General features: G+C 38.3%; 1 protein-coding gene across 1 annotated transcript in view; it reads left to right on the top strand.

The window, feature by feature from the left end:
- Nucleotides 1–15,729, top strand: part of KIF6 (kinesin family member 6) — a gene marked incomplete at its 3' end in the record, with an annotated part of 371,372 nt that overhangs the window by 81,029 nt on the left and 274,614 nt on the right. Inside the window, exon 5 of the mRNA XM_082848404.1 lies at nucleotides 2,451–2,560. Within this exon, the coding sequence (XP_082704530.1) occupies nucleotides 2,451–2,560 (110 nt within the window). The remainder of the gene's footprint in view (nucleotides 1–2,450; nucleotides 2,561–15,729) is intronic.

The raw sequence follows: 15,729 nt of genomic DNA, 5'->3' as shown, positions 1-15,729 counted from the left end.
AGAGAAGGCTGTCTGCAGCAAACATGTGTGTTACATTACAGTCTGGCAGTCCTGAAGAGTAAAAAAGGAGTAATAAGGAAAGGTAGCTGCCACATAGCTCAGTGAATTTTAAGTGTGTATTCCAACAAAAGCCCAGAAAATGCAGAAGCCAGAGGAGCCAAAGGCATTATCCCTATCATCTCTGGGCAATGGACTTGCCATTTTCCTGACTTTTTATTATTTCTTCTAGTTTCTGAAAGAAGAGAGTTTCTCCACTGCTGATGAACGTAGAAGTTGGCTGCTCTTTTTGCCTTTCTTTTCCTTTCCTTTTGTATTCACATACTGAATTCTCTATTTGGAGGCTTTCAGAAATAATAATAATAATAATAACAGCAATAATAATAACCTCAGCAACAGCAATGATTTATTGGTGCTTATTAGCAGGCCACACATTTTTGGTAGGATTTAAAATACAGAACCTTATTCCTCTGTCACAGCAGTTCTGCCATATTCTAAAGGTTATTATCCCCAATTTCGTGATTAAACAACTGAGGTTAAGGGTGCAGGATCACTCAGTTATAAAGGCAGATCCAGTGTTCTAACCCAGTTTTGTCTGATGCTAAGAGGAACTCATAAACGTATGCTAAAATCTCAAACCGTAATCTATGGGATATTTCACATATGTTCAGATAAGTTTTAGAAATATGTTGTTTTAAACAGGATCTCAGGATGTTGCTGAGTGATTCCCCATGGGCTTTAACTTGCTCTGAGAATCTTTCAGAGATGGACAGTATGTATGCTGATCATGGAACACTTTTTTCCACAAGTATTTTAAGTAATATTTTAGGAAACACTGGATTAGACTAAAGACCACTCAGTCTGTCTACTATTTGTAGCCTCTGATTCCTGCACTAATTCAAGCTATAATCCCCAAAATTATGCTGATATGATGCCATTACTAAATGAGGTTACTTTAGCAATGATAGACTGTTGATAGCTCTATCAATATAATTGATAGACTGTTTGTCAGCATAAGCAGCCAGAGTCACCCACATCAACAGGCTTTCTGGCATTTGGTTGGGAAAAACTTGATTAGTAAAGATTCAGTCCGTGCTGTCACCTTCACAGAACACCAAACATGGAATTTCAGCTGTAGCTTGAGTGTTTCACTATAGTCATGTGCTGGCTGAGGGCTGCCTTAGTTTTTCATGTATTATTTCATTTTTATGAAATGGTAGTGTCTTTATTTGGATAGTTTGAGACATTTTAGGACCAGAGAATCATATTCGTTTTAATCTGAAGAATGCCGAGGGAGTAGTTATCCAGTTTCTTCACCTTAATGAGTGTGGAAACAGAGGCCTGACTTGGTAGGGGCTCAGAGCTAGTATGACTAGCATTCCAGCTTTGGATTTGCAGGCCACTGTTCTCTCCCCCATCTCTGTGACTTGGTCTTCTCCTTCTTTGAATAACACCTGTCAGATGGATTGTCCTGGATATAGATGAGAATCCTCTCTGTGAATATCCACTCTGACAATCTGCCGACCTTCTTGCCAGAAGACACAAATATATTCTCCTCTTATAAGTAGCAAGACTCTAATATTCAGAGAAATGGAAGCATTTGTGTTTTGGGGGAAACAAGAAGTGCTATTATTGATACTTGGTATTGAAAAAGTGAGCTTGGAATTTTCTCGAGACCTGAAAAAATTCCCTTTTTTATTCCATCTCAGAGGGAGTGGGTCCTTTTTGTCTGTTGGCAGAACTGAGAGTAGGACCAGTCACCTTGACTTTTATCCTAATTACATTGATGCCTATATTATTGCATTTCAGCAATGACCCACAGAAAATACCTCTCCCTAACCAACAGTTGAATATCCCTAATTAGCCACTTGGGCAAGGAAAATTAACCCAACAGGTAAGGTACAGGTAGTGAACTGTTAGTGTTCACTCTTACTGTTACCTGATTGATCTAAACTATTTATGTTCCCTGGAATTCACTTTCCATATCTATTTATTGTCTGTTATCTGTCATTGGAAATTTGAATATTAGAAAAGTTAAAAAGGAATTATGATTGAAGATGGTAACTCTTTGGCTACTGAAATTTTTAAACTGAAGAATTCTGTATTCTGTTCTTTTTTCTGTCTGGAAAGTAAAAAATGGTGTGTTATACAGTTCTGCAACCAAGTTGGCTCATTTTAAGTGTATATTGACTTTTTATGTATAATGTGGAACTAATAAAAAATAACAGACTGAAGTTGCTTGTAATCATGGGTGTTGGCTATTGGGGGAAAAAAAAGCCTCATACATATGGTAACTGGCAACTTGAAAGTGTCACGAACTGAAAATGTAAACCATACAAAGTGAGAGAGAAGGAGGGAAACTGTGAGGAAACTAGTGATAAATGTGTTCATCTTTCTCTAAGCCGAATCGTGATTTATAGCCATTTAATAATGTCTTTCTCTTTCCCAATCAGGACAGCAGCAAAATATATACAACGCACATTTCCTATTTGGAAATCTACAATGAATGTGGTTATGATCTATTGGATCCAAGACATGAAGCCTCCAGTTTGGAAGATTTGCCGTGAGTAGCAGAACAACAAAGAATGGGGGAAAATTACTTTCAGATGTTCCCTTCATTTGTTTTCTTTGAAACTTTGTATGTTTCTGGTCTCAATCATAATTAACAAATACTGGATAACAGAATCTTTTTGCAATATAGTGGATATTTTTTTCAGTTACAACAAATAGACAGTAGTGATGGGACCCAAAACTGCTTGAAATTCATTTCTTGAGACAATCTTTTTTGGAGTCGGCACGAACCAATGCAGTGAATATTCTCGGAGAGTGGGCGCTGAGAGGATTGATGGGATGTGACAGTACTACTTTGCTCTTGCCACATTAAACCCTTTTACTCCTCTAGTTGTGGCCTTTCTCTGAAGAAGGTATTCAAATTAGCAATAAGAGAATCTGAAAGAGAGAAAATAAAACTTTAAGTTTTCCCCAAATGCTTCTCTGCTGTTATTGACTAACATTGACACGCATTTGGTCAGATTGGCACTGACTGTTTCATAACTGAAATGTAAATAGAGTCTTCAGAGCTTATCTCTTAATGTAATAAGTTACTCTACAAGCATTTATATAACATTACTCACTGCTTGTTTGAATATTTGCCTAAATTATACATGTATTAATTAGTAACAATTCATATACTTTTGTCCAGACATCTTCAGAATGTTGGTAGAGCCAAGAAAATGCATGGTAATATTTTTCCTATTACATATTCTAAAGCAGTTTAAAGTATATATTAATCCTCTACCAAAAAGGTCAACAACCATTTGCTTATTTTAATTTGCAAAGGAAACAAGAAGAGATAATAAAGAAAATAGGTTATATAACCTTTATATACATTCTTCTGTTAATGGTAACAGTTTTTACATCTCATCTTTTTTTATGCTAACAATATTTACTAGAGGGAGTTAGAAAAGGGGATTATTGTTGGCACTGTTAATATGTGTATAAAAGTTAAGAGAAAGGAAACATTACTGACTCCATGGAAGAAATTGATTTTAAAGAAGCTATTGGAAATAACTTCAGGAAAAGGAAGCACTTTCCTCGTAGGAAGGATAGAACCAGCAGCACTAGATACATAAAGGCCATGTGCTGAGGAGTCATGTGCAGTAAAAGCAGGAAGGCCAACGGAAGCCAGCTTTTGAGGGATTTGAATGACAGGCTTTTGGTGTGAGATTGATCTTTATTCTAAAGGCTTCTTAATTAGTTTTCTAGCCTCCAGTCTAACCTGTATACCTCTGGGCTAACTCTTGTTTAAAATCATTTTTAACAAGTCATATCTACACGGAAGAGCTTGATAGCTTGTTTAGCAATAATCCAAAAAAGAAGGGCTTGGCTATGATGAACATGGAGGAGAGAGAAATCTGAGAGATATGCAATAAATAAATAGAAAGAAAGAAGGGAAGGAAGGAAGGAAGAGAGGGAGAAAGAGAGAAAAGGAGAAAAAGAAAGACTGAAAGAAAGATTATGCCTAGCACCTTGGACTTGATTGGTTTTGCAAAGAAGGTGAATCACAGCAAGTTGGTGCTCTAGTCATTTTACTGACTGAGGAGATGAAGCTCAGAGAGGTAGGACTTGCCCAGGGTTTCAAAACTAATTGGTTAATGGTAGAACAAGGATTAAAAGCAAGATACTCTCACTCTCATGCCAGAATAGCAAAAATAGCTTCAAGATTTTACCACAGGACCTAGAGAATTAAGGAGTAATTGACCTAAAAGGGAGATTCCCATTAGAAAACTTGAGTGGGTGGTGGTGATGCGTTTCACATATATAACTTGGGTGTCTGAGAATACTGCACCAGATGTTTACATTTACATACATTGCTCAGAGGAAAGAAGTATGCCTTAATTGCATTGGTAGTCTCTCTTCCACCTATGCCCAAGTAAGTCCTTAAAATTTTTAGATATTATCTGTTAAATTGAAACTATGAAGGAGACATTTTGAAGATGAGAGTGTAAAGGGAGAGCAACATGAGCCCTGTGGGTCTGAGTCTAATTGATATAATTAGGTGCAGCCTAACTATGGGAAGAGAAAAGTCCTTTGACCTCTAAGAGAGGTAGTGTGATATAGAGAAAAGAGCACTTGATTAGAAGTCAGGAAATTTGGGTTCTAGCCCCAAACCTGCAATCTTAGATAATTTTTTTTCACTTTTCTGGGTTTCTTTTTGTATGTAAAATGTGGACATTGAATTATATAATATTTAACAACCATCCAACCTCCAATGTCTAGAGTTCAAAGATTAGTGACCTCATAAGATAGGATTTATTTGGTGGCTCTTCTCCCCTTCACAAAAGAATAAGAAGTGATCTAGATATTTTCTATTGTCCTGCTAGAGATAGCCTTAAGCCACTTTTTTTTTTTAACATCTTTATTGGAGTATAATTGCTTTACAATTGTGTGTTAGTTTCTGCTGTATAACAAAGTGAATCAGTTATATGTATACATAGATCCCCATATCTCCTCCCTCTTGCATCTCCCTCCCACCCTCTCTATCCCACCCCTCGAGGTGGTCACAAAGCACCAAGTTGATCTCCCTGTGCTATTCAGCTGCTTCCCAGTAGCTGTTTTACATTTGGCAGTGTATATATGTCCATGCTACTCTCTCACTTCGTCCCAGCTTACCCTTCCCCCTCCCCGTATCCTCAAGTCCATTCTCTACATCTGCATCTTTATTCCTGTCCTGCCCCTAGGTTCATCATTACCTTTTTTCTTTTTTTAATTCCATATATATGTGTTAGCATACGGTATTTGTTTTTCTCTTTCTGACATACTTCACTCTGTATGACAGACTCTAGGGCCATTCTCCTCACTACAAATAACTCAATTTCGTTTCTTTTTATGGCTGAGTAATATTCCATTGTATATATGTGCCACATCTTCTTTATCCATTCATCTGTCAGTGGACACTTAGGTTGCTTCCATGTCCTGGCTATTGTAAATAGAGCTGCAATGAACATTGTGGTACATGACTCTTTTTGAATTATGGTTTTCTCAGGGTATATGCCCAGTAATGGGATTGCTGGCTCATATGGTAGTTCTATTTTTAGTTTTTTAAGGAACTTCCATACTGTTCTCCATAGTGGCTGTATCAATTTACATTCTCACCAACAGTGCAAGAGGGTTCCCTTTTCTCCACACCCTCTCCAGCATTTATTGTTTGTAGATTTTTGGATGATGGCCATTCTGACTGGTGTGAAGTGATACCTCATTGTAGTTTTGATTTGCATTATGCTAATGATTAGTGATGTTGAGCATCCTTTCATTGGTTTGTTGGCAGTCTCTCTATATCTTCTTTGGAGAAATGTCTATTTAGGTCTTCTGCCCATTTGGGGGTTGGGTTGTTTTTTTGATATTGAACTGCATGAGCTGCTTATAAATTTTGGAAATTAATTCTTTGTCAGTGGCTTCATTTGCAAATACTTTCTCCCATTCTGAGAGCTGTCTTTTCATCTTATTTATGGTCCCATTTGTTAATTTTTGTTTTTATTTCCATTTCTCTAGGAGGTGGGTCAGAAAGGATCTTCTTGTGATTTATGTCATAGAGTGTTCTTCCTATGTTTTCCTCTAAGAGTTTTACAGTGTCCAGTCTTACATTTAGGTCTCTAATCCATTTTGAGTTTATTTTTGTGTATGGTGTTAGGAGGTGTTCTAATTTCATTCTTTTACATGTAGCTGTCCGGTTTTCCCTACACTACTTATTGAAGAGGGTGTCTTTTCTCCATTGTATATTCTTGCCTCCTTTATCAAAGATAAGGTGATCATATGTGCATGAGTTTATCCTGTTCCATTGATCTATATTTCTGTTTTTGTGCCAGTACCGTACTGTCTTGATTACTGTAGCTTTGTAGTATTGTCTGAGGTCTGGGAGCCAGATTCCTCCAGCTCTGTTTTTCTTTCTCAAGATTGCTTTGGCTATTGGGTGTCTTTTGTGTTTCCATACAAATTGTGAAATTTTTTATTCTAGTTCTGTTAAAAATGCCATTGGTAGTTTGATAGGGACTGCATTGAATCTGTAGATTACTTTGGGTAGTATAGTCATTTTCACAATGTTGATTCTTCCAATCCAAGAATGTGGTATATCTCTCCATCTGTTTGGATCATCTTTAATTTCTTTCATCAGTGTCTTATAGTTTTCTGCATACAGGTCTTTTGTCTCCTTAGGTAGGTTTATTCCTAGGTATTTTATTCTTTTTGTTGCAATGGTAAATGGGAGTGTTTCCTTAATTTCTCTTTCAGATTTTTCATCATTAGTATATAGGAATGCAAGAGATTTCTGTGCATTGATTTTGTATCCTGCTACTTTACGAGATTCATTGATTAGCTCTAGTAGTTTTCTGGTAGCATCTTTAGGATTCTCTATGTATAGTATCATGTCATCTGCAAACAGTGACAGCTTTACTTCTTCTTTTCTGATTTGGACTCCTTTTATTTATCTTTTTCTTCTCTCATTGCTATGGCTAAAACTTCCAAAACTATGTTGAATAAGGGTGGTGAGACAAGGGCAACCTTGTCTTGTTCCTGATCTCAGCGGAAATGGTTTCCCTTTTCACCATTGAGAACAATGTTGACTGGGTTTGTCATATATGGCGTTTATTATGTTGAGGTAAGTTCCCTCTATGCCTACTTTCTGAAGGGTTTTTATCATAAATGGGTGTTGAATTTTGTCAAAAGCTTTTTCTTCATCTATTGAGATGATCATGTGGTTTTTCTTCTTCGATTTGTTAATATGGTGTATCACATAGATTTGCGTATATTGGGGAATGCTTACATTCCTTGGATAAACCCCAGTTGATCATGGTGTGTGATCCTTTTAATGTGCTGTTGGATTCTCTTTGCTAGGTTTTTGTTGAGGGTTTTTGCATCTATGTCCATCAGTGACATTGGCCTGTAGTCTTTGTGACATCTTTGTCTGGTTTTGGTATCAGGGTGATGGTGGCCTCGTAGAATGCGTTTGGGAGTGTTCCTCCCTCTGCTATATTTTGGAAGAGTTTGAGAAGGATAGGTGTTAGCTCTTCTTTAAATGTTTGATAGAATTTGCCTGTGAAGCTATCTGGTCCTGGGCTTTTGTTTGTTGGAAAAGTTTTAATCACACTTTCAATTTCAGTGCTTGTGATTGGTCTGTTTATATTTTCTATTTCTTTCTGATTTAGTCTTGGAAGGTTGTACTTTTCTAAGAATGTGTCCGTTTCTTACAGGTTGTCCATTTTATTGTCATATAGTTGCTTGTAGTAATCTCTCATGATCCTTTGTATGCAGTGTCAGTTGTTACTTCTCCTTTTTCATTTTTAATTCTATTGATTTGAGTCTTCTCTCTTTTTTACTTGATGAGTCTGGCGAACGGTTTATCAATTTTGTTTATCTTCTCAAAGAACCATCTTTTAGTTTTATTGATCTTTGCTGTTGTTCCCTTCATTTCTTTTTCATTTATTTCTCATCTGATCTTTATGATTTCTTTCCTTCTGCTAACTTTGGGTTTTTTTTGTTCTTCTTTCTCTAATTGCTTTAGGTGTAGGGTTAGGTTGTTTATTTGAGATGTTTCTTGTTTCTTGAGGTAGGATTGTATTGCTATAAACTTCCCTCTTAGAACTGCTTTTGCTGCATCCCGTAGGATTTTGGTCATCGTGTTTTCATTGTCATTTGTTTCTAGGTATTTTTTTATTTCCTCTTTGATCTCTTCAGTGATCTCTTGGTTATTAAGTAGTGTATTGTTTAGCCTCCATGTGTTTGTATTTTTTACAGATTTTTCCTGTAACTGATATCTAGTCTCATAGCATTGTGGTTAGAAAAGAATCTTGATACGATTTCAATTTTCTTAAATTTACCAAGGCTTGATTTGTGACCCAGGATATGATCTATCCTGGAGAATGTTCCATGAGCAGTTGAGAAGCAAGTGTATTCTGTTGTTTTTGGATGTAATGTCCTATAAATATCAATTAAGTCCATCTTGTTTAATGTATCATTTAAAAGTTTGTGTTTCTTTATTTATTTTCTGTTTGGATGATCTGTCCATTGGTGAAATTAGGGTATTAAAGTCCCCTACTATGATTGTGTTACTGTAGATTTCTCCTTTTATGACTGTTAGCATATGTATTGAGGTGCTGTTTTCCTTATGTATGGAGGTGCTCCTATGTTGGGTGCATAAATATTTACAATTGTTATATCTTCTTCTTGGATTGATCCTTTGATCATTATGTAGTGTCCTTGTTTCTCTTGTAATAGTCTTTATTTTAAAGTCTATTTTGTCTGATATGAGAATTGCTACTCCAGCTTTCTTTTGATTTCCATTTGCATGGAATATCTTTTTCCATACCCTCTCTTCCAGTCTGTATGTGTCCCTAGGTCTGAAGTAGATCTCTTGTAGACAACATATATGCAGGTCTTGTTTTTGTATCCATTCAGCCAGTCTATGTCTTTTGGTTGGAGCATTTAATCCATTTACATTTAAGGTAATTATCGATATGTATGTTCCTATTACCATTTTCTTAATTGTTTTGGGTTTTTTATTGTAGTTCTTTTCCTTCTCTTTTCCTTCTCTTGTGTTTCCTGCCTAGAGAAATTCCTTTAGCATACCTTGTAAAGCTGGTTTTGTGGTGCTGAATTCTCTTAGCTTTTGCTTGTCTGTTTTAATTTCTCTGCCAAATCAGAATGAGATCCTTGCTGGGTAGAGTAATCTTGATTGTAGGTTTTTCCCTTTCATCACTTTAAATATGTCCTGCCACTCCCTTCTGGCTTGCAGAGTTTCTGCTGAAAGATCAGCTGTTAACCTTATGGGGATTCCCTTGTATGTCATTTGTTGTTTTTCCCTTGCTGCTTTTAATATTTTTTCTTTGTATTTAATTTTTGATAGTTTGATTAATATGTGTTTTGGCGTGTTTCTCCTTGGATTTTTCTTGTACGGGACTCTCTGTGCTTCTTGGACTTGATTAACTATTTCCTTTCCTATATTAGGGAAGTTGTCAACTATAATCTCTTCAAATATTTTCTCAGTCCCTCTCTTTTTCTCTTCTTCTTCTGGGACCCCTATAATTCGAATGTTGGTGCGTTTAATGTTGTCCCAGAGGTCTCTGCGACTGTCCTCAGTTCTTTTCATTCTTTTTCTTTATTCTGCTCTGCAGTAGTTATTTCCACTATCTTATCTTCCAGGTCACTCATCCGTTCTCAGCCTCAGTTATTCTGCTATTGATTCCTTCTAGAGAATTTTAAATTTCATTTATTGTGTTGTTCATCATTGTTTGTTTGCTCTTTAGTTCTTCTAGGTCCTTGTTAAACATTTCTTGTATTTTCTCCATTCTATTTCCCAGATTTTGGAACAACTTTACTCTCATTACTCTGAATTCTTTTTCAGGTGGACTGCCTATTTCCTCTTCATTTGTTTGTTCTGGTGGGTTTTTACCTTGCTCCTTCATGCTGTGTGTTTCTCTGTCTTCTCATTTGTCTTAGCTTATTGTGTTTCGGGTCTCCTTTTCACAGACTGCAGGTCCGTAATTCCCATTGTTTTTGGTGTCTGCCCCCAGTGGGTTAGGTTGGTTCAGTGGGTTGTGTAGGCTTCCTGGTGGAGGGGACTAGTGCCCTTGTTCTGGAGGATGAGGCTGGATCTTGTCTTTCTGGTGGGCAGGACCACGTCCAGTGGGTGTCTATGACCTTATTATGATTTTAAGCCACCTCTCTGCTAATGGGTGGGGTTGTGTTCCTGTCTTGCTAGTTGTTTGGCATTGGGTGTCCAGCACTGTAGCTTGCTGGTCATTGAGTGGAGCTGCGTCTTAACGTTGAGATGGAGCTCTCTAGGAGAGCTTTCGCTGTTTGATATTACATGGAGCCAGGAGGTCTGTGGTGGACCAATGTCCTGAACTTGGCTCTCCCACCTCAGAAGCAGAGGCCTGACGTCTGGCCGGAGCACCAAGACCCTGTCAGCCACACGGCTCAAAAGAAAAGGGAGAAAAAAAGAAAGAAAGTAAAATAACATAAAGTTATTAAAATAAACAGTAATTATTAAAAATAAAAAACTTAAAAAGTAATAAAAAAAGAAAGAAAGAAGAGAGCAACCAAACCAAAAAATAAATCCACCAATGATAACAAATGCTAAAAACTATACTAAAAATAAATAAATAAATAAAATGGACAGACAGAACCCTAGGACAAATGGTAAAAGCAAAGATATACAGACAAAATCACCAAAGAAGCATACACATACACACTCACAAAAAGAGAAAAGGGAAAAATATATATATATGTCGTTGTTCCTAAAGTCCACAGCCTCAATTTTGGGATAATTCATTGTCTATTCAGGTGTTCCACAGATGCAGGGTACATCAAGTTGATTGTGGAGATTTAATCCGCTGCTCCTGAGGCTGCTGGGAGAAATTTCCCTTTCTCTTCTTTGTTCGAACAGTTCCTGGGGTTCAGCTTTGGATTTGGCCCCGCCTCTGCATGTAGGTTGTCTGAGGGCATCTGTTCTTTGCTCAGACAGGACGGGGTTAAAGGAGAAGCTGATTAGGGGGCTCTGGCTCACTCAGGCCGGGGGGAGGGAGGGGTACGGAATGCGGGGCAAGCCTGTGGCAGCAGAGGCCAGCGTGACGTTGCACCAGCCTGAGGTATGCCGTGTGTTCTCCTGGGGAAGTTGTCCCTGGATCATGGGACCCTGGCAGTGGCGGGCTGCACAGGCTCCCGGGAGGGGAGGTGTGGATAGTGACCTGTGCTCGCACACAGGCTTCTTGGTGGCTGCAGCAGCAGCCTTAGCATTTCATGCCCGTCTCTGGGGTCCGCGCTGATAGCCACAGCTTGCGCCTGTCTTCTGGAGATCGTTTAGGCAGTGCTCTGAATTCCCTCTCCTCGCGCATCCTGGAACAATGGTCTCTTGCCTCTTAGACAGTTCCAGACTTTTTCCCAGACTCCCTCCCGGCTAGCTGTGATGCACTAGCCCCCTTTAGGCTGTGTTCACACAGCCAACCACAGTCCTCTCCCTAGGGTCCAAGCTCTGGAGCCAGAACCTCAGCTCTCAGCCCCCACCAGCCCTGGCGGGTGAGCAGAGAAGCCTCTCAGGCTGGTGAGCGCTGGTTGGCACCAATTCTCTGTGCGGGAATCTCTCCACTTTGCCCTCTGCACCCCTGTTGCTGCGCTCCGTGGCTCCTCCGTGGCTCCGAAGCTTCCCTCCCCGCCCACCCCTGTCTCCGCCAGTGAAAGGGCTTCCAAGTGTGTGGAAACTTTTTCTTCTTCACAGCTCCCTCCCAGTGGTGCAGGTCCCATCCCTATTCTTTTGTCTCTGTTTTTTCTTTTTTCTTTTGCCCTACCCAGGTACGTGGGGAGTTTCTTGCCTTTTTGGAAGTCTGAGGTCTTCTGCCAGCACTCAGTAGGTGTTCTGTAGGAGTTGTTCCACATGTAGATGTATTTCTGATGTATTTGTGGGGAGGAAGGTGATCTCCACGTCTCACTCCTCCACCATCTTGAATCGGGCACCTTAAGCCTCTTGAGAGCAAGGACAAAGCCTTAATTCACTCTGTGTCTCTGCACTTCCCAGTGTGCCTGGCATTTAGTAGTGGTTCTCAGTGTTGGTCAGATTGTCTCTATAGCTGGTGCCAGCTTTCTGTCTTAAACTACTACTCCTTCTTTAGTAGCTTTGTCCTCTTGTTGGAGAATGAGTTCACTGACTCAAGTCAGAAGTGCCCTCAGTTTCAAAACAGATGTTTTCAATGAACTACCACACACACACACACACACACACACACACACACACACACACACATGCATACAAAAGTGGTTTGAAAGATTTTCTTATCTTACATTTCAGACTACAATTACATGATACCAAACCTCATTAAAATAAAAATGAGAAGATTCTCATTAAGAAAAAAGATTCCCATATGCCAGGACTATGGCCTGTTTACTTCATATATATTCAATAGTATAAAATTCCAAAACAGCTCAGGAGCTGCATAGTCTTTTGGTGTGGGGATAATGGGATTTGACTGGTATTGAGTCTGCTAGTTTTCTGGGGGTTTTAGAGGATTTGCCTTTCATTAAGGTAGAAAGCAATTCTTTATAATGGGGTGTGACTTTTGCTGTACCTGGATTGGATTAAGCGTACGCACTGTTAATCTGGTTTCACACACTTTTGAACTGGGACAAGCTCTAACTCTGAAATCCTATGAGTTAGGCTGACTGGCGTTATTTGTTGTGAGCTGGAATGTCCCAAGCACTCTGAATACCATCCAAAAGCAGTAGGCAAAATGTCTGTTGACCTTGGTCCTCTCCTGCAGTCATCGATTTGAGGGGCAATGACAATATACACATTTGATTCCTTCCACATTCTTAAACTTGGCTTAACCATGTAAAATGGAATTCAAGGTCATTTTGATATTGTACAATAATAGCCTCAGTAACAGGTTCCTTACCACTGAGCAACACAGCTTCCCCCAAATCACATGATGGATGCTCTTGTTTTTCTCACAGGTACTCTGCCTTTTCTGTTTCTTCTTCTCTTATATTCTAATGAGTTCTACCTCTCTGCCCTTGCAGAAGCATATGCCTATTGACTACCTGTAGACTTTGTATACATGCTGTCAGGGCACCAAGCTAAAGTCAGTCACTTTTTGCAATTATCGCTCTAGTCATTTGGCAATGAGTTTTTAGATACAAGACCAAAGCATGATCTGTGAAAGAAAATATACATAAGTAGAATTCATTAAAATTCAAAACATCTGCTCTCTGAAAGACACTGTTAATAGACTAAAAAGACAAACCAGAGACTTAGAGAAAATATTTCCAAACACATATCTGATAAAGGACTTGTATCCAAAACATTCAAAGAACTCTTAAAACTCAACAATAAGAAAACAACTCAATTAAGAAATGAGAAAAAGATCTGAAGAGACACCTCACTGAAGAAGATATGTAGATGATAAATAATTATATGAAAGATGCTCAACATCTTCTGTCATTAAAGAATTGTATTTAAAACAGAAGATACCACTACACACCTTTTAAAAATTTTAAACTGGCAATACCAAATGCTAACAAGAAGGCAGAACAACTGGAACTCTCATTCATTGCTGGTGGGAATGCAAAATGGTACAGCCACTTTGGAAGACAGTTTCCAATTTCTAACAAAACTAAGTATAGTCTTACCATATCATCTAGCAGTCATACTCCTAGGTATTTAACTGAGCTGAAAATTTATAACGGCACAAAAACCCACCCACAAATGGATATACCAGCCTTATTCATAATTGCCAAAAAACCAAAAGCAACCAATATATCCCTCAATAGGCAAATAGAAAACAAACTGTGGTACATCCATGCAGTGGAATATTATTTAGCAATAAAAAGAAATGAGCTATTAAACCACAGAAAGACATGGAGGAACCTTAAATGCATATTGCTGAGTGCAAAAGCCAGTATGAAAAATCTATACACTGTACAATTCCAACTGTATGACATTCTGGAAAAGGCAGAACTATTGAAACAGTAAAATATCAGTGGTCGCCAGTGATTGAGGAGGGTTTCCAGGGATAAATAGGTGAAGCACAGAGGATTTGGGGGCAGTGAAACTATTATATATGATACTGTAATGGTGGGCACATAACTTCATGCATTTGTCAAAACCCATAGAATTTACAACACAGAGTGAACCCTGATGTAAACTATGGATCTTTAAGTTTAATAAAACAGCAATTACAAAAAGGAATGAACTATTGATACACTTAACAACTTGGATGAACCTCCAGGGAACTATGCTGAGTGTAAAAAGCCAATCCCCAAAGGTAATATGCTTTGTGATTTCAATTTTGTAATATTCATTAAAGGGCAGAATTAGAGAAGTAGATCACAGGTTAGTGGTTGACAGGAGCTAGGGAGGGAAGCGGGAATGGTTATATGAGTCCACTGATGGATCCTTGTAGTGAAGGACTCTGCTGTATCCCGACTGTGGCTGCGGATACACACAACTATCAAAATGCATAGAACTAAAGCACATACACACACGTGGGCATAAGCAAAACTGGGACATCTGAGCTAAATCAGTGGATTGTATCAATGCCAATGTCCTTGTTGTGATATTTTAATATCGTTTTACAAGATGTTACCATTGGGAGAAACCGGGTAATGGGTACATGGGATCTCTCTGCATTATTTCTTACAGCTGCATGTAAATCTACAATTATCACAAAAAATAATTTTAATTTAAAACAGTAAGTGGCCATATTTTTATCTATAGACATATATATGCATATACACACGTGTGTGTTAAAGATATTCTGCATTTAGTAATTTAAATGAAAATAGAACTTCTACTTTTGAAAGCTCATTATGTCATATGCTATAAAGGGAATATAGTTAGAATCTAAGTATGTCTCATGAAGTAAAACAGTATAACTACTGGTCTTAACCATAGGGAAAATAGTCACCTTACTTTAGTATAATTTTAGTATTCCTAAATAGGGATGCATATTCCATTTAAGGTTCCAAAGACAGTCATGGTTATTACTGTTAAAAAAAAAGTCAGTAAAGTCTAGCGTTCAGTATTGAAATCTTGTCTGTGTTGTGATTTTTAAATAATTTGTCATCGAAGGAGAAAAGGTTGACAGATGTTAAATTTAATTCACCATATTTCTAATACCTACTGGATATAAAACACTGCTAAGTGCCACAGGAGTTACAGAAGTGTCTGCCTTCCTGGCTTACAGCCTAGTCATGTGGAACCACTCATGTATTTAGCAAACATTTATTGAGGTCCAACTTGGTTCCACACACTATGCTAGGCACTGAGCTTACTAACATAGTCTTTGCCTTCCTGGAACTCATACCACAGTGGATAAAAATAGTACAAAATAGCATAAAGTGGAATATGAAAATCTTAAGAGAGGTGCAAAGAATGACAAGGACTTAAAGGAGAAAGAAATCACATCAGGTCAAGCAAACAGAAAAGGACTCATAGAGGAGATGGCGTGTGAAATAGCCCTTGAGGGAAGGGCTAGGACTTGGAGCAGTGAAGTATGGCATTCACGTGGAAACAAAGGTAGGGAAGTTGCAAAGCATAGAGCTTGTTCTGTGACAGTTAATAAATCTGTTCAGCAGGAACCCAGTAAGGGAGCAGGTGAGAACATTAAGATTGGAGAGGTATGAAAGCAAGGATTTGGCAGACAAGATCTAGCCGTTGGAGATTTGTATTCCAGGGCACAGCATGACTGG

This window comes from Leucopleurus acutus, assembly GCF_964270905.1.
Source record: "Leucopleurus acutus genome assembly, chromosome: 10".
NCBI classification, from domain to species: domain Eukaryota; kingdom Metazoa; phylum Chordata; class Mammalia; order Artiodactyla; family Delphinidae; genus Leucopleurus; species Leucopleurus acutus.
Note: the sequence above shows the minus strand (reverse complement) of the source record. Positions and strands in the feature narration are given on the sequence as shown.